The following is a 27,092-nucleotide window of genomic DNA, read 5'->3' on the forward strand; positions in this document are numbered from 1 at the left end:
TATTAGAATTCACTGAGGGGGTCAGCAAATATGTGGACAAAGTGGTCCAGTGAATACACTGTACTTGGACCTTCAGAAAGCCTTTGACAAAATCCCTCACCAAAGGCTCTTAAGCAAAGTAAGTCCTCATTGGATAAGAGAGAAGGTTCTCTCCTGGATCAGTAATGGATTAAAAGATAGGAAATAATGGGTAGGAGTAAATGGTCTGTTTTCAGAATGGAGAGTGATAAATAGCAGGATCCCCCAAGGATCTATAGTGGGACCAGTGCTCTTCGCTGATTACCCCTTTTTCCAGATCATTTATAAATATGTTGAAGTGGCAAAGTTTGCAGATGATACAAAACTACTCAAGATAGTTAAGTCCAAAGCAGACAGTGAAGAGTTACGAAGGGATCTCACAACACTAGGTGACTGGACAAAAAACAGTCAAAAAAGCTAACAGAATTTTAGGAACCATTCGGAAAGGGATAGATAATAAAAGACAGAAAATATCAGAACAAGGAGCAATGGTCTCAAGTTGCAGTGGGGGAGGTCTAGGTTGGATATTAGAAAAAAACTATTTCACTAGAAGGGTGGTGAAACACTGGAATCGGTTACCTAGGGAGGTGGTGAAATCTCCATCCTTGGAGGTTTTTAAGGCCCGGCCTGACAAAGCCCTGGCTGGGATGATTTAGTTGGGGTTGGTCCTGCTTTGAGCAGGGGATTGAATGAGATGACCTCCTGAGGTCTCTTCCAACCCTAATATTCTATGATTCTGTGATCATCATGCCACTATTTAAATTCATGGTAAACCCACACTCTGAATACTGTGTGCAATTTTGATCTCCCCATCTCAAAAAAGATATAATTGGAATTACAGAGAAAATTACAGAGAAGGGCAAAAAAAATTATTAGGAGTATGGTACAGCTTCCATATGAGAGATTAAAAAAGAGTGGCACTATTCATCTTAAAAAAGAGACAACTAATCCGGGGGGCATACCATAGAGGTCTATAAAACCATGAATGGTGAAGAAGTGTTGTTTATCACATAACACGAGAACCAGGGGTAGACTAATTAAATTAATGGGAATCAGGTTTAAAACAAGCATAAGGAAGTACTTCTTCACATAAAGCACAATTAACCTGTGGGACTCATTGCCAGGGGACGTTGTGCAGGCCAAAAGTATAACTAGGTTCAAAAGAGAATTAGTTAAATTCATGGAGGATAGATCCATCAATTAATATTACTCAAGATGGTCAGGGACGCAATCCCATGCTCTGGGTGTCCCTAAACCTATGAGTGTCGGAAGCTGGCACTGGACAACAGGGGATGGATCACTCGTTAAATTGCCCTGTTCTCTTCATTCCTTCTGAAGCATCTGGCACTGGCCACTGTCAGAAGACAGGATACTGGGCTAGATGGACCACTGGTCTGACCCGGTATGGATGTTCTTATAGACTCTGATGGTGTTAGTCCACATTCACGCAGGTTTGTTTGTGCAGAATTGGCCCTCTGAGTTCTAACTCAGACTCTTGATGTTTTCTGTGGCTTCAGGCAAGACACTTCGCCTCTGTGTGTGTTCCCATCTGTAAGGCAGGATACTTATCTACTTCCCAGGGAGACTGCCCAAGTCTTTACCAGCTTTAGGTTACAGGATTTTATACACTTGGCATGCCTAGTACATTCCTATGTAATAGTTGAATCCCTGCTGCTATGAACCTCCAGAGTCCACTTTCCTTGAGACCACGAAATGTACAATTCTAAAATCTTTGTAACGGGGAGAAGTTAGTGCAGGCCTTTTCTCTCGGCTGTCTAATGCTAGGTGCGAAGGGAAGGAAACTGAAGTTCTGGAAGCCTTCAGGGGCTGTTTGTGCATTTTTACATTTGTAAAGTCCCTGGCTTTAACGCTCGGAGAGGGGGACTTGTGCAGACAGGCTGCAGAGATGGCACATGCTAGTGTCGGGAGGCGCAGCCAGAGCTGTGCTTTCACATGCCAGCCTGGATTTCCCTGTGAGCTCTAACTTGCTTCACATCAACCTCAGGGTCAAATAACCACCTTGAGATCCTGACGCATGTTGCATCTTTCTAAAGCTGGGGGCTTTGCTCCCTCTCTCCCTGGAACCTGCTAGAAGGAGCGAATGTGAATGTGCTAGCAGGAAGTGGAGAGAGAGACCTTTAATCTCCCAGTCTCCAGCCGCACAGAAGCGAGGTGAGATTCTTGAGCAGCTGAGCACTGCTGCTTTGTATCCAGACCTCACCAGGCACTGATCAGAGACAGCTTTAAGGATCAGCAATCTCCCCCTTTAAAAGACATCCTTGAGGATGTGTGCATTCTGTATGCGCAAAGGGAGCAAGGTAACAGTGAGGACAGTTTATTTAGGCTTTGTGTATTTAGCTCTTTTTTTAGGGCATCATGGAACCATTTAAAGCCGGCCCGGATTTTAATTTAGCTGTAATGTCCTGGCTGTGTGGCTTTGGCAGCTGTCTGAGCTGTTGGAATGGCAGCTGAGCCTTTCTCACCCAATAAACCTAAAATTCCATCTCCTTAGTCAGAGCATTGTAAGGAAAGCTTCCAAACCAGCATGAGAAGAAAGGGGTGTTTCTAACAAGAGGACAATTCCAGAAAAAGCAAAGCCCTGAATTTTTCTTGGAAGCAAATCTAACTGCTCTTAATTACAGAGAAAAGAAAAACCCTCTAAAAGGGGAGGCTACAGGACCTATTGACTTTCTGGGGTTTGTGTCAGATGCAGCATTCGGAGGCTGCCATATGAAATAGTGGCTTATTTATTTATTTTCCCATCCAGATATGGACTTGAGATGCAAAGTTTGCATGCCCTTTTTAATCCCCAAACATTGCGGGTGTTCAGATCTGGGATTTTGGGAAACAGCCTTGTTATGCAAGATGGCGGGAGCTTGGATCAACCCCATCTGCGGTTCCTATTACAAGCCTGTTTTTCTAGTTGAGGTCAATATGGTTCAAGCTATTCAGTTTGGTACCTGCTTAGATCCAGGGGCCTTCAAGGCAGGCCCAATGTCCACAGACAACGTGCGAGGATTCCCAAAGGTATTGAGAGTTGGCCACTCTCAGTCCTGGTAGTTTTGGAATCTAGCTGGAAACACTGGCAAGTAGGTTTGGTTAAAGGTGCTGAGCACCCACTACTTCAATTGGCTTCATTTGGCCTTAGCAATCAATAGCCACTCTGAGAATCCAAGCCACAGTCTCACGTTGAGCACTCAGAAACTGGAGTATCCCGTTTTAGAGGCCACTTCTTAAAATGCGGACGTTCACCTCTGTACTGCAGATCTGGCCTCTCCTGTAGCTCACCATTGGTAACGCCCAATGTCCTACTGAAATAAACACAATTCAGACTGCAGATTGCTGCCAGGGATCCCCATACTCAAAATGGAAAGAGAAGAAGGCAGAATCAAGTTGAGTGGGGATGGTATTAATATGACCCCCACTGGGTCATAAAACATCCAGGGTTTTAAAGGTTCCATTCCTCAGGGCATGACACAAGCGAAGCTGCTTATGTTACCCACTAGTATTATCTCATCCAGAGGGTATGAAAATTATGCTTTTATTTTTTTGCTCTCTCAGCAGTTGCATGATGCAGCTAGAGAGTACTCAAGACAGTCAGTCAGCAAAAAACAGGCATAGATCTTCTAACTGCCTGGGCTGTGTCTTTAATCATAAATAATTGCAGATAAGGTCAGGCATGAGAGTAACACGCTAGAGTTCTAACAGGTCTCTTTGCCAGGTAATCTATTAAATTCTCTGTCTCAGTAGTGTGCTTGAAACAATAAGAGCCATAGGACGTCCTCTCTCTCCAGAACAAACAGTAGCTCTCACTGAGTTATGTACGCACATTGGGTGCGGGGGGGGGGGGGGTGCGTGCGTGCGCTCTAAGCTGTGTGGCTGCCCAACAGTCTATCAAGTGCTGCGCACTTCAGGTGCCTCTCCCTGCCATTGCCATGCCACTCCTGCCCTCTGCCTTGGAGCCCCTGGCCAGCTGCTCCCAGGAGCCTCCCGCTTGCTGTGCAGAGTGGGGAAGAGGGGCGCTGGTGTCAGGGTGTCCCCCTCCCCCCTGTACTCCATCTCCACAGAGCAGGGTGCAGGGGTCATGACAGGGCTCAGGACAGAGATGAGCTTGCTGGCGGGTGCTGCTGTGTCTGAACAAGCAGGCTTCAGACTGGTGAGTGCTGATCTACTTAAAGAGGCAGCACGTCTCTCTCTCTCTCTCTCTCTCTGTGTCTGTCTTTCACACTTACCTCCCAACACATACTTGTGTTGTTGTTGTTACTTCTTTTTGGTACTTCCTGCAGTGCATTGTAATTTTTCTATAATTCTATTCTCTGTAATTTTATTCTTTCAGAGTGCTGTTATTTGAGGAGTTTGACTGGTCTATGCATTTCATCATTTTTATTTCTCTCCTACGCTTAAATTTAATTCTTGGAATAGTGAGTTCTAAAATTCCTAACCTGTCCTGGCAGGAGTAATCATCCCTATGGTAATTTTTAAAAAATATATACGATATCTAGGGTTTTTGTTTCTACTGGTGATGCACATCCCGCACATACCTTGATATGGCGCACATAACAAAATTCATTCCACACGTGGATGGAAAAAATTAGAGGGAATGTTGTTCCCCACCTGTGACACTGATATCCAAAAGCCGTATTAGCAGCTAGCTTGAAGGCTGCAAACCTGGCTTACTTAAAACAAAGCAGATGGCAAGGAACCCTTATTGATAGCACACAGATGTGACTGGAGAGATGACAGGTCCTGGTGTGTCCTACTCCATCTTCATCCAAGGTGACTGGAGCGTCTCATGCCAAGACTCCTGATCCTCACAGATTGCACTTGGATGTCTGAGGCGATCACGGCTGCATGAGAACTCCGTGGGTGACCCGTTGGCAGGCCTGTGGAGACCAGGACAGGGGTAGTGTGCGTCTCAGGACTACGGTGTGTTGTCCAGAGGCGATAAGCAGTGAGCTGTATGACTCGGAGTTTGGAAGCAGCCATTCAGTCCGCTTCTAAACCAGAATTGAGGGCTGGCAAAAGAGGGGTTTGGAAGTAAAACCAGGAGGAGCTGGGGGAGACTGAGAAAGGGGTATCTAAATGCATCCGATGAAGTGAGCTGTAGCTCACGAAAGCTTATGCTCTGATAAATTTGTTAGTCTCTAAGGTGCCACAAGTACTCCTTTTCTTTTCACTTTATATATAGTTTCCCCAAATCATAAATCTTGAATTAGAAAAGGCAGATCCGTACCCTGGGCTTCCTTGGGTCCCGTTGGTATAACAGACAAAGTTCACAACAGCAGCAGCTTTTTTAATTGTGCATTTTACACATTAACCTATGTAAAATAGGCCAGCTGAATGCAGGTGCCCCTGCTCTGCTTGGGGAGCATTCCTACAACGGAGCTGGGAGCAGAACCAGCTGGTTAGGATTGGAAGCTGATGTCCCCATCAGCGGCCCATAAAAAGGCAGAATAAATAACAAGGGGGCTGGAGTGGGAGGTCCCAAACCCTTTTGGTTTCAGTACCCCACCATGCTTAAAGCCTCCAGCAGTTTTCCCTTTTAAACACTGGAGCAGCTATCACAGAGCTGACAGCTCTCCCAACCTGCCTGGCTTAGGGAAAGAGGCAGCTGCCCACTTTCATTGGAGCTGGCAGGGATCTTTTCCCCCATCCAAACTGTGTTAAGTGAGGATGTTGTACAACATTCGGTCCCTGCTCCCCACCGTATACGCTCCAACTCAATCCATTTCTGCTTCATTATAGGCGAGAAAGCCTGTCTGATACTGGTCTGCACCACAGAGAGTTTCCACTGGTGTGGAAGGCACCCTATATATATTTTAGGGTGCATAATCTGCATGCTTCTGAGTTATAGGCACATAATGACCCCGGGGAACCCATGTCTGGGTTCTGCTACTGCAGTGCTCTCCCAGTGCCTGCGGGTGGGGGTGCTCAAGGGATGGGGCTTGTTGAGTGCACACGCACATATCACAGTGCACATAGCCCTTGTGCGCACACACTGTTAAGTGAACCTCTTCTCTTTTGAGCACCTCCATATGCACACAATGTGCAAATGTTAACGTCCCTGGACATGGGTGTCCGGGTTGTGGCTTGGCTGAGGGTTTCATTGACACTGGCCATTCAAATGGAGATGGAATGCCCCATGTTTGAATCTGTAGAGCCTGAGGGCATCCCATGGTCTTAGCAGTCTCAGAAAACTGACAAAAGCGATGCGTCTGCAGTAAGCACAAATGGGCTTGATCTGTAGCTGCTTAATTGCAGTGTGCTTTGGTTCTGGGTAGGATGCAGATGCCGTGATTACCAGGCCCTGCAATCAGGGTATTGCGCCGGTCAGACCCGGGCCCTGCGCTGCACAATGCAAACCTGTTTGTGTGTTGAGATTACTGGGTATGTCTCTGAAGGAGCAGAAATCTTTGTTCTGCAAGCTCGCCCACGTGTGACGCTCTGCACGACATGCACGCAGGAGTTTAAGAGGCTTTTGATTCTCTTTTGGAGGAGAGATGTGGCTGGGAATGTTGGGAACCTTTCCCCAGTGAGATAGAAGGTGCCAGTACAGCTCAGGCCTTTCAGGGCCCCCTGTGAGCTCTATACACACCGTTCTAATCACATCACACTCATTCCCAGGGGGTCAGGGACATTCGGAGTTGTACGTGTACAGATCAAAGACGTACAGAATTTCTGCAAGAGGAAAAGTGCTTTTCAGTCCACTATTCCCAATTTTCTAAAGCCTAATGAGTATGATTGACACTTACTAGTTCTAACCCCAAATCACTCTAGGCTTAACAGCCTTATGTTATGCACCTGTGGTCACTATCTGTCCCTGAACTTCAGCTTTCTCGGCATGGTGAGGAGGCAAAGTGCTTTCAGAGTGCACAGCAACCCTCCACAAAAGATGGGATGACTCAGGCAGCAGGATTCCCTAATGCGCAGAGCACCGATTCTCCAGCAATGGCCAGTGGGTAGTTGAAATTGCATCATTGATTTAAACAAAAAAAAAGCCTCAAGGGTTATTTTTATCACCTTATACCAGTGAGGACTTCAGTACAAGGCGTTAATGCCCACATACATTCTTTCTGCGCTGCACCGTATGTCGTTTGCATTGGCAATGTTGCGTTGGCAGAGAGTAATGTTTCTGTACTCTGCTCCTCGGGGGAGGCGCTCTTCATACATTACAGCCCTTAGTGTGCCATACCGCCAGAAGTAGATATATTACATTCTGTTTGTATTGCACTCGCGCCTAGAGGTGCCACCCAAGATCAAGGCCCCATTGTGCAAGATACATCGCCTTCCCCAGAGAGCTGTCAGTCTCAGTAGACAAGGGCTGGAGGGGAAAGAGGTGAAGTGACTTGCCCAGGGTCATGCAGCAGGTCACTGGCAGAGCTGGAAATAGACTCCAAATCTCCTGACTCCAGCCCCTTTTACTGACCACTGGACTGCGTTGCCTCTCTAGACTGGTCACTAATCCCCCTCCATATAGACCAGTCCACCAGGATGAAGTTATTACACTATACATAGACCCTCTGAGGCATGTGTATTTCATTTCATATAGGTCAACACATCCTCTTCCCGTAGGCTTTGACTTTATACTGGAGCTCTCTAGTGGCAGATCTGGTTAGAACATATTGAAACTTGTCCTGTTGTTGAAAACAAAACTTATCATGAAAAATTGTTGGCGTGTGTGTGGGTTCCCCCAGTCTCCAAAAAAACAAAACAAAAAACAACAGTTTAGTAAAAGTTTATTTGGAAACTTTTAGTAAAGGGGGAAAAACCCCATCAGATTGAAGGAATACAACTGAATATGAAGAAAAAGGCTAAAGGGAAAAATAAGCAGTGGTATGAAAGCAAAATAGAATGAACAAATGAAAAGAGAAATGTCAAGCTGTGGATAGTGTGTAAAATAATTTAGGACGAGTAAAACTATAGTAGGTAAAAGTGTGAAGGAAATAAATACCTCAGCAAGAGGGGAGAAAATGACAAAGGGGATGTGGCAAATAGCAGAGTGAACAAAGCTGAGCTAAACTCCATCAGTGCACATGCTTTTGAGTTGAACATGTGTGCAGCTGCATTGAGTTCAAAGTTATATGCATGATTGTAAGTCTTTTCAGGGTCAGGGCTTATGTGAGTCAAGTTCGCTGCAGAACAGACTTCTGCCAGTGTTTTGTCTGCAGTCAAAGCTGTTATGAAGTCTGTCTGAACATTTGTGGGCAAGTTTTTGTTTGGAAGCACCGCCTGGGTTTTTAACTGTTGGAGGCCCATTAAATTAAAAGAGATGCTCCTTTTAAGAGTCAAAATGCTTTAAGAAAATCTGCCACACATTGTTTTATTTGAATACACAATGCTGTGTTCATAAAATGCCCCAACCTGTTGTTCTTTTGGCCTGATGGATTCAGTGCCGCTCCGTTTTGAAATACGGCTCGGCGAAATAGCGTTCTGGAGTTTCCCCATGTATTGTGTGGGAATAAAAAAGCAGAACACCCAGCAGCCTTGCAGACATATTCAGGACTCTGAGGGCTTGTCTATAACCAGGGTTTCATTAGTTCACCTAAAGGTATGACCCCTTTTAAGCCTATTTAACTTAAATCAATGCAAAAGATTGTGTGGACTCTCTGACTTTGAGATAAGCTAGGTTTATTTCAGTTTAGCTTGTCAGTAAGAAACAGATTTCAGCTAGACCAAAATAAGCTGCTCTGAACCAAAAAGAAGCATCCACATGGGTTTGCACTCGTACAACTAAACCAATGCAAACTCACGTTCAGACAACTGCTGAATCAAATTGGATTCTCTTTTCTTTACATATCAAGGAGGCGTAGTTCTACAGGCCAACTTGGGGTCTCAGTCATGTCTCTGCACCCCCACTGTCCTCCTTCTCTTTCGTCCTTGTTGAAACTTGTGCATCTTCCTTTTCAAAAGGCTGCTTGTTTTGGGTGCGTGACTTGAGATGCTTCTTTGGGGCCTGATCGCCAGAGGGTTGGCACTTTTTGAACCCTTTAAGTTGCCTGAAGTTGGGTGCTCCAAAATCACTAGTCATTTCTGCAATTCTCAGCCACCCTGTCTCTTTGGAGAGTCAGACTGCACTGTAAATCTCTTGGGAAGTGTGCTTCTAAACCTTCCTGCTGATGGTGGGGTTTAGAGTCACCTAAAGCTTTAATTCAGTTACACTTGGGTGTGTGGTGAAAGCAGTCTGCCCCAGTGGGGGGAAGGGAGAATTGTAAATGATGTGGTGAGCAGTTTACACACACACAACCTAGCACAGCCCACTTTGCTAGGGGCGTCAACCCTGCTTATGTGACTCAGACCAATCAGAGCCTTTATTCTATCCAAATGAATATAGGAGGACTTGCCATGCCCTGAAATTGAGGCAGAATGAGGAGCAGAAAGCTGGAAATGACACAGGAGTTGTGTATTTTACATACAGCGTTGCCTGCAGCCTTGGATCCATGGTCCAGTGTGTGGGAAGCACATAGCAGTGGGGTGAGGGGTATTTTGGGTCAGTGCGAAGGAGCTGACGGGCTTTAACGGGGAGGCATACATACCAGTGTCTAGCTCTGTGTTTCGCCACCGCCCACGCAACAGATCAGAAGGGCCTATGCCGTGGAGGGGGGGGCCGTCTGAAGCATCTGGGATTAGCCCCCTAATCTTCCTTGAGATGAAATAGTCATCACTGAGCATGGTAGATAATTCTGTACTGTGGGCGCCTGGCTCATAAGCGGATAGTGTTTCTCTCTCCGTCCATCTGCAATGCAGTAACCTTTCAACTCGTCAATTCCAAAATGTCAGGGAAGGTTGTAGGCACCAGTGGGTAGAATCTTATTGATCTGGGTGAAAGCAGAAGAAATGAAAGGAGGCCCTGATGTGGGGAGAATTGGGAGAGGCACTCGGAGTCCTGGTATGGGAAGTAGGGGTTGGAGGGAGGCCCTGAAATAGAGGGGAACAGGAGGGAGGCACACAGGGAGCTCGTGGGGGAGGATGGAGGGAGGCAAGGAGCCCCGTGCACAGTGATCTTTTCCGATAGCAGCAACAAGGTATGTGATTACCTAGTGTAAAGACAGATGGGAAGAGTCTGGGTTGAGACTGCTGTGCAGATGGGGATAGTTAGAGGGGTGTGGATGTGGTGGAGAGGTAAGGGCAGCACATTGTGGTTTGATCTGTTAATGCTTAGAAGGCACTGAGTCATGTCAATCATCAGACCCTTCCCACCCACCCCCAAGGAGGGAGGCCTTTCTCAGTCACTGGAAGAGCCCACTCTTAAAGCTCCACAACTCCCTTCCCCAAAGAACAGCCCTGTGGCCTCTGATCCCTCCTCCCCCTGCACTGCTCATTCTGAGCGATTGGACCCTGCCCGGGCCAGCTAGACTCTAGCAGCTCATGTCAGGATTCTTGGGGGTGCCCCAACAGGGGTGAGGTGGGAAAAGTGGGTCTCACATTTTGACAACTGGGAGCTCCCCCTATTTCCTGGCACAGCAGCTCCCTGTCCGCGGTGCCCATTCAGAGTGGGAATTAGCCCGTTCCAATGGCACGCATATATAATAAGGAGCTGTTTGTCTAAGCACTCTCCCCAGAACCCGTTGGATACAGATCCTGGGGTATTGCATGGTAAGCTTACCTTGCTGCCCGACATGCTGCTCCGCCAGTCTCGGCTCCATGCTTAACGGCCCGTATCCTGAGTGGCTAAAGCTGGAGAAATAATCGTAATGCTAATTCTCACCTCTGTAGCTTGCTAATGATTATGCATTAAACCCAGTAATGAAAGGGAAAACCTGGGCCATACTTTGCCTTATTGCTGATATTGGCGATAGAGGCTTCAGCCAGGCCTGGGCACTGCCCAAAGAGCTTTGTGGTCCCGGGCTCTGACCTTGTGCTGCTGTGTCCATGCAGAGCACCGCCGACTCTAACAGTCCACCCATGCAATGTCAGTTGTGTGACTGGAGCCTGCAAGATAACAGGTGGCTGAGGCAAAGAAGCAGTGGGGTGGGGATGGGTGAGGAAGGATGGGAGGATGTTGTAGCATAGACTGCTTGTAGCCAATCAGAAGCAGTTATCCCAGCTCACGGCCCCTGCCTACTCGTTTCTCTGTGGGTGATACAAACGCTTGGGAGGGTAATCTGTGTGTCTAGCCCTTATGGGGGTTGAGGTCAGCATGGGGAAGGGAGCGGGTTAGCTTGAGTGTAACACAAGGGTTACTTCACGTGCAGCCCTGCAGGGATGCAGCACACCTACCTTCCTGACACATGGGTCAGGGTCACTCTCATATGGGTCAGGATCATCCCTGGCACATGTCTGCCCTGTCACCCTCGCCAGCTCTTCACCTGACTCTCTGTCACCCTGAACTGAGCGGTGTGAAAAGCCCTTGGTCTTGGCTCTCACCAGATCCTGCCTGTTGCAGGCATGTGCCCAGGGCCAGAGTCTGTTTCTGGACTCCTAGAGGTTAAAGCTAGAAAGCGAGCAGTTCTGCTGACCGAGTCTGACATCTGCCATAAGAAAGGCCAGAGCGCTCCACCCACTGCCTCCTGCACCACACCCACAACTTGTGATTGAGCCAGAGCAGATCTTTTAGGCCGTGTCTACACTAGAGCACTTACAGCGGGACCGCTGTACTGAGGCAGCTGCACCACTGTAAGATCGCTCGTGTCGCTGCTCTGTGCCGAAGGGAGAGAGCTCTCCTGCTGACATAGCACTGTGCACACACCGGTGCCTCTGTCAGTATAACTTATGTCACATGGGTGTTTGTTTCACACCCTTGAGCAACCTAAGTTATACCTGCAAAAGTGGTAGTGTAGACATGGCCTTAGAAAGACTTCAAGCGACTGAGATCACGTCCCTAGGTAAGCTGTCCCTATGGTCGATGGTCTCACTGTTAGCAGTGTACACCTTATGTCTAGTCTGATGCCTTATTGGGCAATGTAGACAGCGCAGTCCATGTCTCGTGAATGAGATTTCCAAAAGGGAGTCGTGATTTTGGCTGGCCTCAATGTTCGTTGCCAAACTTTAGGCATTTTAGAGGGCCCTGTCTTCCAGGGAGGGTTGAGCTCCCTCAGCCCTTAAAAAGCAAGCCTCTTTCAGGTGTGTCAAGCTGGGTGTCTGAAATCAGTAGCCATTTGGCCCCTGGCTGTAACCTGATCTCCTGAAGTCCACAGACTATTGACATGTCGATAAATGACTTGTCAGCTACACTCAGTGGCTGCTTGGGCCGTGGTAGGATGGGGAGGCCGTGGGTTCGTTGCTTCCTCTGCTTCGTGGCATGTGTGTTGTCTGCTGGGCTTCTTTATTTCAGCGTCCAAGCCGTGGAGTGTTGCAAAGCAGATTGAATCTGCCAACTCCTTTGTTTAGGCAGTGGAGGGTAGGGACAGGGAGTGCTTGTTTCAAGTTAAACAAGGCAATATTGTAGTTTCACTATCTGTATCTATCTCCCTTGTGGTTAGAAGCCTCTTAGTTTTACTGTCCTTTTTACCTTACACGCCCTTTTCCCAAAGAGGGCAGGGTTGGCCTTTCACTGGTGGCTTAATTGCACTTTGATGGGTGTCAGTCTCCGGGACACAGGCCAGCTCATAGGCTCTCTTTCGGTGGTCGGGTTGGCGGGGACCTTTCGGAAGTTGTAACTTTTTGGCTCAGGAAGGAAGTCTGTTTTCCTCCGAGTTCCCACTCCCTGAGGCTGTAGCTGGCAGCGTCTAAGCCAGCAGTTACTGTTCCCACCCACACTCAGCTCAAACATGTGAACTGCAACATCTGCCAAACCCCGCATGTGTTTCGAGTTTATGGAGGCAGGAGCTTGGCCACTCTCGCTAGCTGAAGCAATAAGACTTGGAGATGGAGCCATACCCTAGAAATGAACCTTTGAAAGCCACGTCTGTTACCTTCTTCGGTCAGCACTGTAAAGTTACCCCTGCAGGAAAAGCTCCCTTACAGTTTAACTTGCTAAGAAACTCGGGATACCCCTTGTTAGCTGTGTATGGCTTTTACTGCTAAACATTTACAGCAGCTCACCCAAGGATCTCAGAGCATATAAATACAAGCCTCACAGCCCCACCCCTGCGAGGCTAGAAATAATCATATCTAGCTCTGACCCAGTCCTTCTCTTGAGTAGATCTCCATGTGCTTTACAAAGGAGCTCAGTATCATTATCCCTGTTTTACAGATGGGGAAACTGAGTCACAGAGGTGACTCTCCCAAGGTCACCAAGCAGGTCGGGGCAGAGCTAGGAATAGAACCCATTTCGTCTGAGTCCCAGTCCAGTTCTCTGTCCACGAGGTCACAGTGTCTGGTAGTAATTCATAGCAATGTGTCTGTCGTACAGCTGAGTAAACCGAGTCACAGAGAGAGGTAAAGCATCTCAGACGGGAACAGCCCAGTTCTCCTTCTGTTGTAGGGAGGATGCTGTGCTTTAGAAATACAGTCCTGTGGAAATGGGAGATTGGCAGAAGCTTCCAGTGCCTTCCTCTCCTCTGTGTTGGTTTGTAAGATTCTGACTTTATGTATCTATCGCTAACTGCTCTCCCTCCCCTTCCCCCCCTGCCCTTCCATTAGGACTGGCCCTTTGATGACGGCGCTCCTCCCCCCAGCAAAATAGTGGAAGACTGGCTCAACTTGCTGAAAACCAAGTTCTGCGAAGACCCTGGCTGCTGCGTGGCAGTTCATTGTGTGGCTGGCCTGGGCCGGTAAGTGAGGGCTCGAAAGGAGCTAGGAGCTGCTCTTGAAGAAGGACAGCTAGATTTAAATATCTTGTTAAAGGGAGATGTCTCCTGTTACAACTAACTGCTAAGTCCCTTGGAGCTTACTGAGCTGCAGAGAAGGTAAATTCTCCCTCTTTTTCCCAGCTCTTCCTTTGTGCAGTTGTCAGGGCTGTTCGTATCATCAGGCCATGCTTGATGGGACTCATCTTGGCCTCTGTATTGTCAGGGCCCCTTCTTGTTTGGGGAGGATCTTCCATGCAGCCACACAGGATGGGGACAAAAATCTTTTAACAAGAAAATGGGATTGTAAAAGTTCTGATGCTGGCAGGAGAAGCCAGGCCAGGTTAGAGAGACAAGATGGGGGAGGTCAAATCTTTTATTGGACCAACTTCTGTTGGGGAAAGACAAACCTTCGAACGACTCAAGCTTGAAAGTTTGTCTCTTTCCCCAACAGAAGTTGGTCCTATAAAAGATCTGACCTCCCCCATCCTGTCTCACTAATATCCTGGGACCGACACAGCTACAACAGCGGAAGAGAGCTTAACTCCTTAGGGGGGTTTTTTAAACACCCTGGATTTCAGCTCGACAGCCTCTCTCTTTAAGGGGGGAGGTGTGATCTAGAGAGCGTCCCTGGGGAGCAGCTGGGCCTCACACTTGTCCTCAGTGCAAGTTACCTAAAGCAGCTGTGGCCAGGCCAAGCGGGATGTGTGTGTGTGTGTGTGTGTGTGTGTGTGTGTGTGTGTTAATGAGCAGTCTCCAGTCCTCAGCTGAAGCAGATTAGGATAGAATCATAGAAGGATCCTGATTCAGCAAACCACTGAAGTACATCCCATTGAAGTCCCTAGACTTGTGCTGAAGCACGGAGGGTGGGGAGGGGCCAGACTGGATAGTGGGGAAGGGGGTGGGACTCTTCTGAGCTCTGCCTACGAGTCACCAGGAGAGATCGCTCACTGCAGGTGTGCAAAATAGGAACTATGCTGGGCTCTTTGAGCTTGGCTTCCCCTCCGCGGGACTTGACCGTACCCATGGGCTCTGCCTGGCTTCTCAGTTTGGGTGGCTAAATAAATACAATGGTGGCAGCTCCCAGATGGAGCTTTAATGGGAATTGGGCATTTGAATCCATGAGGTGGCTTTGAAGATCACAGCCCAACACCACATGGTCTGGCTGGGTGGAGTGCATAACAGCTGTTCATTTTGCTCACTCCATTGCTTATTAAATCCCTTTAAGGTACCTGGGGAAGGAAAGGCAGGTACTACATAAATCAGCGACCTGGCCAAAACTGGGCAGGCTAAAGAGAGTGGTGACTTTATACCTCTTCCTTGTATTTAGAGGTATGATCTGTTGTTCCCTTGCAGGGCTTCTCGATCCTGGTCCCTGCCTGGGAACGAATCTCTTTTGGTTTAAAACCCACCCCAGAAACAAAGCAGGATTCCAAGTGCAGGTTGTCACACAGTCATCTGCAACAGCTTTTAATGTGCTCTTGGAATCCTGTATCGTTCACATACTGGAGTGTCACAACGACGTAGGTTGTATTAAGGTCTGTCATGTAAATGTGGCTTGTGAAATCTCCCCCCGTTAAAACTAGAAGTCACTTTTCAGACACTTCGTATCGAGTCCACTTTGGTCTGATTTGGTTTTTGTTTGTTTTATGGTTGGTTTGGATTTTTCCTTTATTAATCTACTTGCAAATCATTTGCCAAATTCCTCTGAAATCAAATTTGTGTTTTATAGGGAGAGCAGTAGATAGCTGTAAGCTCTGTCCTCTCTTTATTTTATCCTCCTTGCTTTAAAAGGAGCATCGTTTCTCTAGGCATGGATACGCTGCGCCTCAGAGCTCCAACCTCAAGTTAATTTTTGTGGCCAAATGACAAAGCCTGAAACCCAGAATTTATGTGGTGGGAAATGGCAGTGAATACGCCATTATAACTGTGCTGCTGGGGTTTGCTCTGGGAACCTGTTGTAGGAGAAGCTGGATGCAAGTTTGTCTGTTTCTGTGTGATCTCTGCATGCTGTATAACCTGTTGATTTTGTGTGTGCATTCATGGTGCTGTGGGTTTAGCGTGGAGGGATTGTTGATGTGATGACAGTAGGTTTGGAAAGAGTCCATGAGTTTTTCAGTGTTTTTTTTGTTCAAGGCTCTTATCACGGCTGGCATTTCTTTAATTAAAGCAGGAAGTGACTCCTCTTGTAATTACTTTCCAGAGCTCCTGTTCTCGTAGCCCTGGCTCTGATTGAGAGCGGGATGAAGTATGAAGACGCCATTCAGTTCATCAGACAGTAAGTGGCCTGTAATAAACCCCTCCACTGTGTGCCAAGCAGCAAACTGACAGTGTAAAATATCCAGAGTGACATGGCTCTCTTGCTGCTCCATGCTGGCAGTGCCCCAGGGAATAAATCGCCGGTGCTCACGAGAGGGGCAAGTCCTGTTTCAGAGCCGCACTGGGGGGCCGGGAGAGCATGAACTTGTGAACTCCTCTGAGCGGCTGGGTGGAAGCAGGGTGAAATAACCTTCAGATACTTGCCTTATCCTCCCCTGAACTGGCAGGAGATGGAGAAAATGAGTTTCATGCGCCTGTTGGCTGCACAGAGGGGGAACGAAGCCTGGCATCGTCCTAGCTCTAAATTAGACACCATCTTCATATAAAAACAAACCTGGTGCTATATTTTTGGTTGCTTCCCCCCCCCCCCCTCGCAGCTGGCCTGTGCTCCATGGGTCTAGCTGGCTGTCGGGAGTCCCTGTGTGTGTAAATCGGTACCCGGCAGCCAGAGCTGAGCGGACCCAGCTCACTTTTTTTGCTGCTCATCCTCAATTGCTGTTTCCCCAGCTACGTGGGTGGTTGTGGGCCAGAGGGATCAGGGAATAATTAATCTGCTAAACTCCTAGTAACCTGTTAATACAGACTTCATTGTGGAGTCCTGAGCAGTTCATTAGCAGAGCTAGGATCCCCCAGGCAAAGGGCTGAGCCTTCAGCTCTGCTGCATTGACAGCTACTCGGTAAACGTAACACAGATTGCAGAGGTCCTGGGCAGTGAAATAACCAAACGCAGGAAGGAAGGAAGGAAGGAAGGAAGGAAGGAAGGAGACGAGTGGATAAGTTGATTTCTAGACCAGCAATCATCTTAATCAGAAGGCAGGCGCGGAAAGCAGCGAGGGTCATGCACTGTGCGTGTGTGTGTAAGAAGTTGACCAAACTCGCGCGTGTGGTTGGTTGGTTGGGTTTTTTTTTCATGACAGACGTTTCTATTTAGCCGGTCTGCAGTTCCGGGGCAGGGGCAGTGGGGAGGGGTGTACGGATCTGGCGTTCTTCACTCCTGGGAACTCCGCTCTTGACCATTCTGTTGGTCATAAGTCAGCCTAGGCTATAATAGACGACCTTTCTCATAGCTGATACTTGGTGTTAGCCACTGGTTCTATATTCATCTACAATCCCACTCTAGTCTTCATAATACATTCTGGTCCATGCCCTGCAGCTCCCATTTAGGACTGCAAATATGGGGATTATTCTCTTTCCCCTTTCTCTGACGCCAGCTATGACTGCAGGAGGGAGAGAGGTTTTCCATGAACACCAAGTATGTCAATCTCTGTCTATGGTCTGATCCCCAATTCCTGCCCCAGATGATGAGTCTCACTCAGCTATTTCTGCTCAGGCTCCTCCTTCAGGCGCACTCCATTTTCATTGGAAAGGTTTCGTTGTGTATGTAGAACAGAGCAATTCAAAATGGAGGGGTAAATCGCGGACTAGCAATAGAAGAGCCAGTTAGCAGAGCTAGCCCCATGTTCTCCATATTCTGTTATCGATATTAGCCCAGTTTTAAATGCCCCAGAGCCAAGAGGTTCCCACCATTTCCTTGGGAGAGGCTAATCCACAGCCTATTAGATCTCTCTGCTAGCGTACTGCTCAGCCTAAATTTCCCTCTGCTTAACTTCAGCCTGTGGGAGTTTGCTCCATCCCATATTTCTTGACTCCCCAGGTAACAGGGTTAGTGCGGGTGCAGACACGCAGGCCTCCTGCAGTCAAAGTTGGATTTGCTGCACAGCTGAGTGCAAGAGGGAGGACGGGAGAAATGCAGCTTTTAGGAACGAGCCCTCTGGCTTCACTAATTGAGCAGCGACCTCTCTGGCTTTGAACTCCAAGCCCGGGAGGTGCGTGATTTGTCCCTCAGAGCCTCTACAGCCACTTGCTGGCCATTGGGCCTGTTTGTCTTCCAGGGTTCTGCTGCTTGGACACTGAGAGATGAGCGGGAGGCAGAGAGTGCCGGGGTGCAGGGCTGGTTCTCGGACGCTCCCCGGCCTTGGAGCACTAATGGCTTTCTCTTTGTGTTCCAGGAAGCGCAGAGGAGCCATCAACAGCAAGCAGCTAATGTACTTGGAAAAATACCGGCCAAAGCAAAGACTCCGATTCAAGGACCCTCACAACCACAAGAACAAATGCTGCATCATGTAACCTCAGCAACCTCTTGCCAAAACACTCGCACAGACACACACATGTGGGCACGCAGGGTCGGACGGTGGAGTTGCGGGGAGCTTGGACAAAGTGGCACTGACCTTTCTTTGTAAATGGGGCGCTCTCTCTTTAAAAAATCGCTGCACGCCTGGCCAGCTAAGGTCGAGGAGGGAAGATGGTTAGGCATCTCACTCCTGGTTTTAATGGACAGAGAATTAGCCCATCATTCCTCCCACCCCAAAAAATCTCCCTTCCCCCTCCTCCCCCCTTCCCCACCTGCAGGCGGAGCTTGAGTTGATCTAAATTCTTTGCACTGAGAGTGAAAACCATCATCCTACTGAACCCACCTGCAGGAAGAGATCTGCCTATGCTGTGCTGCCCTGGGGATGGGTTGTGGGAGGGAAAGATGCAGAGAATTTGCCTGCTGCCTGGCGTGTGACAGCCACAGTCTGGCGCTGTGTCAAATACGTGTCGGGCCAGCCCCTTCCACTGGTTTGCTGGATCGGGGGTTAGGACATGATCTGAGGTTGGGTTTCCTCTCTGGTGACAGACATTCTTCTCTCTGTGCTGCTCTTCATTAGGGCAGCAGTGTTACACGTCCCAGTGGGGCACATAGGATCAAGAGCAAGTGGCTTGTTTTATTTCCCTAAAGGGCTTCAGTAGAGTTGGCTCCAGTCAGTCACCTGGGGCAGGGTGTTGTTGAGGGAGGAGGCGGCACTGGACATACGCTGCTCCCTGACTGAATTCCAGCCCTGCGCTGAACATCCCCTGTGTGTCTCGCGGGATCGTGACTCTCCAGCAGAGAACTCGGTTCATTCAGATCTCAAGGGCTCTCTTCCCCCTCCCAGCTACCTCCCTCATTTGCCTGAAAAGAACCTGGCCCAAGAGTTCCTTTTCTTCTTCTGAAATCAAATGTCGTCTTTTGGGGGTGTGGGTTGTACACTAGGGTGAGGGGGGGTGGGAATGGAAGGAGAGCGCATTGCTGGGGCTAGTAAAGGGTCTTCTAGCTGGGAGGAGAGGGGCTTAAGTGTGGATGCTAGCCCGCTGTTGGACAGGTGCATCCCAGAGCATATTCACACCCTCCAAATAGAGACTCCGGGACTGGGTTGGTGCCGGGGCTGACAGGGAGGGAGAAGGGGCAGCCAGACAATTTGATGTCACAGAGGCGAAGCATGCAAGGGAATTGGAAGTATGTGAAGTTTCAGTCTCTTTCTTGGATCATAGGAGTTTCCCGTCTGGCTCAGCGTTAGTGTAACTAGCCAGGATCTGCTTGTTTCACCTTGAAAGCCACCATCTGGCTGGAAGACTGAGCAGCTTCCTACATCAAGTGAACCCCAGGAGAGCACAAGGAGGCGGGTGGTGATATTGCTCTTGAAATTTGTTGTCTTTTCCCCTTCTGTCTGGGTCTGATCTTCCCCTTGGCACGGCGTCGTTGCAGCAGCTTCCCATTTGGGTAGCCAGCCCTCCGCGGTGACATGCCCCTTTGGCCATGACCCGTGGCTGGGGTTAGCTACCACTGCCCTCGGGGAAACATCATGAAAGGGGCTAAGAGATGTTGGGTTCTCTCCAGATTGCTGCAGCTGTAACCCCAGGCGGCTTGGGGAAATGAGCTGAGATCCTCTCCCTTGACACACATGGCCTGCATAAGTGCATTACCCAGGAAAGGGGAGCACCTCTGTTACAGAAGGCCAGTCCGGCGAAGCAGTGACTCCAGAACTCTGCTTCGGCAGAGATGCCCAGATTTGTAGGGGGATGGGGCCTCTGCAGAAAGGCATTACTATCCTGTCTTACCCCTTGCTCCCCTCTAAGGAATCCAGGGGAGAGCAAGTGGCAGGTCTTTTCCTGGAATGCAGGTGTCAGCTTCCCTAGAGCACTGCCCACGTGTGTCCTGTCACTTCTGACCTCTTTATTAAATGCACAAGCTTTACAAAATGGGAAGAAGATGTTTAATATGCTGCTTGCATGATGATGGGAATGGGTGCTGCCGCGGGCAGCGTTTGGCTCGGATGCTGCCGTTGAGGGCTAGCGGGCAGAGCACAGCAAGTGCCCACAATCCCAGCTCCATCATACACTTCCCCTGTGGCTTGTGCACATCACGTCGTGTGTGTGTGTGTGTCCCGAAAGAGGAGATGAGCGGGGCTGGGAGGATGGATGCAAACGCCAAGCAGCCGTTGAGTGTTAGGGGAGTGCTACGTGGTGGTGTCCTCCAGGAAGCTGCCCCTGCTAATCTGCATGAAAGTCGCTGGGGTTCTAGGTTTGGGGAGGGGCTAGGAAAGGCCAGTCTCTTGCATGCAGGTCCTGTTGGGGGGAAGGATTAAGGAATTCTTCCTCCAAATCCTGCATCCATTTCTAAGGGCTCTCTGTTACATCGTGTGCGGAGGGGAGCCTGTGCCTGAAGAAAGGGGAGATTCCATGTGGGCAGCCTGCTCTGTTTGGAAGGGGCAGGCGAGATGGGAACATCCAAACAGGTGCCACTTGCTTCTGACCCTGGGCTTGGGGAGTGCAGTGCTCCCCTGTGGGTATGGGGAGGGAGAACAGCTTGGAAACCCCCAGAGTCTTCCCTTCTCTATATGGCTCCCTTCTGTGTCGGGAAGAATAGGGCCCCGTGTTTCTTCACGGGTGGTGAGGACTGGCATGGCCCATGCCATTGTTTTTCCCTGTGGCTGTGCATTTCTCCGAGCCCAGAACAAGGCTCCTTTAAAGGAGCCAGGCTCAGAAATCACCCACTGCCGGCTTGCTCTTCCCTAACCACCAGCCAGTTGGGGAAGAGGGTCTCTAAAGGGATTTCAGTGACACTTCTCAGAGATGCAGCCCCAGGGAAGGGTTTTTTCCTGCTTCCCAGCCCCCTGGCTGTTCCAGGTTCTGCCATGAGCTGGCCAGCCCCACAATATCTCTCCTGCCCCCAATATCCAGGAACTAGCGATTGTTTAAAACTGGGGGCGGGAAGCAGTCACCTTCTCTTGTGGCAGATGAATCTGCAGTGCAAGGAGTGTTTGTGAGGGAGGGAGATGCAGGAACACCATCCACGGGATATCTGGCTCACCACTGCAGATGCTTGTGGGGCTCCGGTGAACCTAGCGATAGGGAGTTCTCCACCCAGCAGCTGTCCTGAGTCGCTCTCTGAGCATGCCCAGATGCTGCCAAGGACGCTTTGTACGGCCCGCGGATGCTCCTTGCTGTTTAAGGCCATGTGACATGGAAGATGGCCGATTTCCGCCCTCCCCACTGTGCAGTGGAGAATGGAACGTGCTGGCCCGGTGTGAGCACGGCTTCAGCGGTGCTGCGCCAGCTCAACCCCTGTGCATGGGTCAGTCCGAGAGGAGAGGTCATGCCTCTTCCACTGTCCCCTCTAACTTTGGGGACAAGCTTGGGGGTAAGGGGGCAAATTGCCCTCCCTCCGCTTTGTACACTGCTGTATGCTTCCCAGTTTGTCAGCGCTATCGGATTTGACCTCGCCTGGGTCCCAGCTCAGGATCTCTGTAAGCAGGCGCCTCCTTGTCAGGCATTCGAAGCGTGGATGGGCTCAGCAATTCATCTTCCCCAGCCCACAACCTCTACTGCTGCCCTGCAGCCAGCAGTAAAGATGGCGCCCTCCAGTCTAGAAAGAGACGCTGATGTCTCCAAGCAAAACAACCTGCAAGGTCACGCGTGCCCTGGACGTGCTTCAAACTCCTCCTTGGAGTCAGTGCCTGGCTTTGGCTTTGGGATCTGCCTTGACGTGGTCTATGCCAGCGCAACCCATTGACCCTGCACACACCCTCCCCCAAGTGAAATCCTTAACGCAGGCATGCTGGAGCATGGGTGTGTGTAAACACATGGCGACAATTACATCATAAACACCGCTGAGTGTGCTTATGGGGCAGCTGTCCAGTGGCCGAACTGACGTATTTAAACACCCATCACAACAAGCTTTTTTAAAATGTGTTTTCTTCTTGCAAGGGCAGGAATTAACGGATAAAAAATGGAACATATTTGGTTTCCACAAATCCTCTGGCCTTTCTTCTCTCATCAGCTCCATTTCCAAGCTCTGCAGGGCACTGCAGCTCATCAGGAACAGGGGCTGGAAGTCCCACCAAGGGAAAGAAGAATATAAACTCCCCCCCGCCCCGTGCAGAACACAAAGAAATTATGAGAAAAGATCCACAGCCCATTGCAAAACCTTCCGGGGAAGCCAACCCAAGTTGTTCATGCTTATTGCATCCCGAATTGGAAATGTAGCCCATGCGTGCGGACCCACTCACCTGCCATGAATGGAAAGGACTCGGCCCCTCTGTGTAATTTGTGATTGTAACTCATCATTGTAGAATCTTCCATGACTATCACATGGGGATCATAAATGGGTATTACAAATGCTGATTTCATCTGCGCCTTGTCAGTAATAGAAACATCGGACAGAACCTATTCACGTGGATGGGCCTAGATGATCAACAATGATCTTGAGTGCTTCTGTTTTTGAGGTGCCCAACCTGAGCTGCCTTAGAGGGGCCTTGACTTCCAAAAAGTGCTGAGGAAAGTGACACCATTGAAAGTCTCAAATTCTGGGCCCCTAAAACTAGACAGTCATCAGCCACTCCTGCAAATCTGTGCCCTGCAGCTTCATGTCTGATCTTGTAAAGAAGGCTTTATAGATTCTTCCGGCATCTGCAAAGGAACCAGGGTAGGTTTAATGACTCCGTGCTGCATAACTTATTCAGAAACCGTCTCTGGTGCTGCCTCTCCTCTACCCCAAACGCCACCTCCTGAGTCACTGCCGGCACTTCACAGGATGCTCATGCTGAAGCCAAGCCCAAGGGGTTGGTTAGTAGCGTCATTCCTCCAGCTGGAACTTTGTGCTGCTGGGAGACTGTGGTGACCTCAGGTGTGCACCACACTGAGCAATCAGTCGCTTTCACAGTGCCCCGAGCAGTGCTGTGTTTCTGTGCCAGCAGCTCGTCTCTCATCCGCCTCCGGATCTTGGCAGGAATCTCCCACAAGGTCACTGCCTTCAGATGTAAGTGAGATGACACTGAGGTACTGTCTGTCTAGATAGCATAGAGTAAGAGCACTCTCACCAGCCCTCTCTTGGATTTGCTACCAGTATCCTCCATGCTAGGGGATACACTTCTCCACACAAAGGAGCTCCTTAAATTCGCATGGCGACATCCATGGTGGTTCTCCACTGTCCCAAGATTTCAGAATCCAGGACACACAAATCCCCATCTTGGTTTAACCTGACATTAGCAGGTGCTCTACAAATCCGCGCAGGGTAGGAGAGAGTAGTGTGTTGCTGAGTATCAGAGAGGTTAGAGATGGGACAGTCCTGCTGCAGCAGTAGCCCGGAGGGGATTAAATTTGGTGTTTAACTGATCCAAATTGGATGCTCCGTTTCTCTCTGGTTTACTCCTGTAGCATTTCTTTGCAGGCATTCAGAGAAGATGCTGTCGCCACTGGGTATTTTTACTGTGATTGTAGGTTCTCCTAACTTCTGCACCATGTCCTAGGAGTACATACATCTCCACTCTGTCCCCTGCTCTCTTTGGGACACCCACCCAGCTCCCATGAACTCCCTTTGCGTTTCTCCTCCAGTCCACCTCATTAGCACATTTCACCTGGGCAAGAAGCCAGCACGATAGGGGACTGGGCGGGGATGGGGGGGAGGCATGGAGGAGAAGCGTGTCAATCATGAACTGCTGTTGCAGTCCGTGGCAGCAGGATTGTGCCCTACATGTGGAGCCCTTGGCAGGTTGGGGCAGGAACAGGGATCTTTGTGGATGTATCATGAGTTCCTTTAGAGGGCTGCAAAGTTCAGCTGCTGTAACCCCCATCAATGCTGCTTTGGTTCAACAGTGGTGGGAGGGTGCTCTTGGGCCTCTTGGTCAAAGTGCCTGGAGTGTCTCCATACACCCCCAGATCACAGCAGGCTGCAGCCATGTTGCTGCTGTAGTACAATCCATGTACCCTGCTGATAAATCCTCTTTTCCATCACATGATGGGCCTTTTGCTCAGTGTGTAGTTCTGTGTACGAGACACTGATGGTTTTGGTCAGGGAGCGGGGAGGGTTCTCATGTCTCGGGCTCACAACTGGTTAAGAAGTGTCAGTCCAGCAGAAGTTCTCTGAAGAAATCTTTGTGCCTGCACAGTCATTACTTGCAAGTAAAAGCGATTGAGTGGAGCAGAGCTGGGGGTGGGAGGGAGGGTGGAGAATACCTGTACAGAAAAGGGATGGAGTCTTAAAGATTCAGTTTTAAAGCCTGTGGTTAGGATTGTCTAGATGGGGCTAACAAAATCAAGCAGAAAAAGTGCTCAGTTTTTCCTCAAAAAGAACAGGAGGACTTGTGGCACCTTGAGACTAACAAATTTATTTGAGCATAAGCTTTCGTGAGATTCATTTCCACTGAATGCATCCGATGAAGTGAGCTGTAGCTCACGAAAGCTTATGCTCAAATAAATTTGTTAGTCTCTAAGGTGCCACAAGGACTCCTTTTCTTTTTGCAGATACAGACTAATAAGGCTGCTACTCTGCAACCGGATTTTCCTGTTTATCTCTAACATTTGCCACCATTTCTGGCTAGTAGCGACAGTTTATGATGGCCAACCAGAGCAATATCTCCCTCCCCCCGCCACACACACACAGAATGGATGAGAGGATCTGCCGTTTCTCCTTCTCACCCCTGACATTGCTTTATCATTTCTGTGGCTTGATTCAAAGCTGGACTGTCTTTGCCTTGCCTCTCGCGCGTGTGGCATTTCAGCAGTCGCACGGGTCTGGATAGAGGATGTTTGCTTGTGACTTCCCCCCACCAGCTCCTTGGCTGAGTCATTCCTCATGAGGACCTGCAAAGAAGGGGGAAAGAATAGCTTTGTGCCTTTTTGTGCTTTGTGGTCCAAGATTTCCAAATGTGGGTGTCGAAAGGGAGGCTCCTAAACCCATTTTTAGGCAACTAAAATGAAAGGGGCCTGATTTTTCAGAAGGGCTGAGCAGCCATCCTCTTGCTGTGTTCAGTGGGAGCTGCTGGGTGCTAAGCACTTTCCCTCTGGATGGAGGAGCCTGACTTGAGGTACCAGTTTCTGAACAGCTTGACCGCAAAGTGTTTTCAAAGGCAATAGAAAAGGCCTGAGGTGTTGGGATTTTTCCTGCTGTATCCCCCCTTTCTTCCTGGGAGAAGACAATTGGAAAGCAAGCAGGTTTCAGGTACTGGAGGCATCGTAACCATGAAATGAGGCTTGCTGGATGGTGAAAGTGATTTATATTCGTGTTTGGTTTTGCTAACCCTCGTTTCTATCAAACGCCCAACAAACTCTTGGAAGAAGAGAACTTGTAGTTCAAGAATTGTCCTTAATTGAAGTGGCCAGGGCATCAAGACCACTTCTCTGGATCATCCCAGCAAAACTAGCGCAAAACCTGATTGACATTCCTGATGTTTCAAATAAAAAACAAACAGCAGGAGAAATAAATATTTCATGTCTCCTTTGTCTATCACAAGGAAGCAAAAAAAAAGGCACAAATTGAGCTGTAGGCACCATAGACCATATCCTTCTTCCTTCCCTGTAAAATGAATTCTCTTAAATATTTAAATTCCTAGCACTTTGACACTGCGCCAAACCCTAGCATGTATTTCAGACATTCAGTGTGATCGCTATAAACAGACACACTCTGGCCAGCATCTGAAGAACCTTTGTGCTATTCATGAAGGAGAGGAATTGTCTCACTGAGCTTGAGTGGGAGTGGGAAATATTAACCGGGGGGGGGGGCATTTCCTGCGTGTGTGTTACAATGTTTTGGCTTAAAATGATCATGTTTTCCCTTCTGTTCTCAATGCTTTGTGATTTTAAAAAAAAAAATACTGAAAGGTGACAGTGGTGAGGAGGGTGAAATACCCATGTAAATGGCCACCTTTTCAACTGAGGTTTGTTTCTACCTATTTAAATATTGTGTTATTGGTAAATTATATTATGGGTTTTGAGATAAAGCCACCACCACCATGCTTGGGCTGAAGGAGCTTTCAGCAACAGGGTTATTACCGTTAGCCAATTTGGGAAGAGGCAGGGTCTCGTCTGTCGAAACAAAATAAGGGTTAAGTTGCTTTATTTTTCAAAACTGACACAGGGAAGCAAAAGGAAGATCCTTTTTTAAACTGCAGTTTACAAGTTCTTCTATCCCATTTGCGTCTAACCACTTGGCTACATAGGCAGCTTTAGCTTTTGGTCTTGTTATGGATACTGTCTGGTGAGGTAAGAATTCGCCTGGTGTCTTTGCTCAGTGTGGGGCCATGGGACACTGGGCATCACATTTTCAAGCATATAACCAACATTCTTAGGGTTTTTTTTTTTAAGTGTTCTGCTTCACTTTAGATAATATTCTCCCGAAAGAGCTCTTGATTTCCCAGCTGTTTCTTTCTCGGCAACAAAACTGCATATAGTTTTCCTTTTAATCTCCATGGGCAATCTTAGTAGTATGTAGATTAAGCCCAATGACTTTTTTGGTCTGAGCCATAGCTAAATTATTATATCCAGTGCTTTTATACCAGACAGCATCACTTGGGTTATGCAGATGAGGTATAGGATCTTGACACTTTATAACCTTTTTTAAAAGAAAAGTCTGTTTACTTATGTCTTGTGTAAAATTGTATGCCTTTTAGTAATCACTTTTTTGAGTTTTATGAAATTCCTAAAGTGGATTAAGGGGGTTTTGCCTCCAGCAACAGCAGCAAAATAAAAATAAAAGGGTTCACTGTTTTGTACATTGTGTTGTGGACTTTTCTTCAGTGTTCACCTTTGTGCTTTTGCAGATCACGTGCTCTGCGTTCAAGCTTATGTTAGGCACGGCTTGTGTTGGGGGGTGCTTAGGGGATGTCTACGCGGCAGCAAGTCTCAGAATGCGGCTCGACAGACTCAGGCTCACAGGGCTCAGGCTACTGCATTGAAAATCGCTCTGTAGCCCTGGCTTGGGCTGGAGCTTTGGCTCTGAAGCCTCGGGAGAGG

The 27,092-nt window shown here is 48.6% G+C and overlaps 1 protein-coding gene across 9 annotated transcripts in view; it reads left to right on the forward strand.

The window, feature by feature from the left end:
- Positions 1-26,851, forward strand: part of PTP4A3 (protein tyrosine phosphatase 4A3) — a 176,891-nt gene extending 150,040 nt beyond the window's left edge. For all 9 annotated transcript variants that reach the window (XM_038390137.2, XM_038390136.2, XM_038390143.2 and 6 more), the window contains 3 exons: positions 13,540-13,670; positions 15,889-15,963; positions 18,014-26,851. In XM_038390137.2, coding sequence (XP_038246065.1) covers positions 13,540-13,670; positions 15,889-15,963; positions 18,014-18,131 — 324 coding nt within the window. In that variant the 3' untranslated portion in view covers positions 18,132-26,851. The remainder of the gene's footprint in view (positions 1-13,539; positions 13,671-15,888; positions 15,964-18,013) is intronic.
- Positions 26,852-27,092: the final 241 nt, after the last annotated feature.

This window comes from Dermochelys coriacea, chromosome 2 (assembly GCF_009764565.3).
Source record: "Dermochelys coriacea isolate rDerCor1 chromosome 2, rDerCor1.pri.v4, whole genome shotgun sequence".
Classification (NCBI taxonomy): Eukaryota; Metazoa; Chordata; order Testudines; family Dermochelyidae; genus Dermochelys; species Dermochelys coriacea.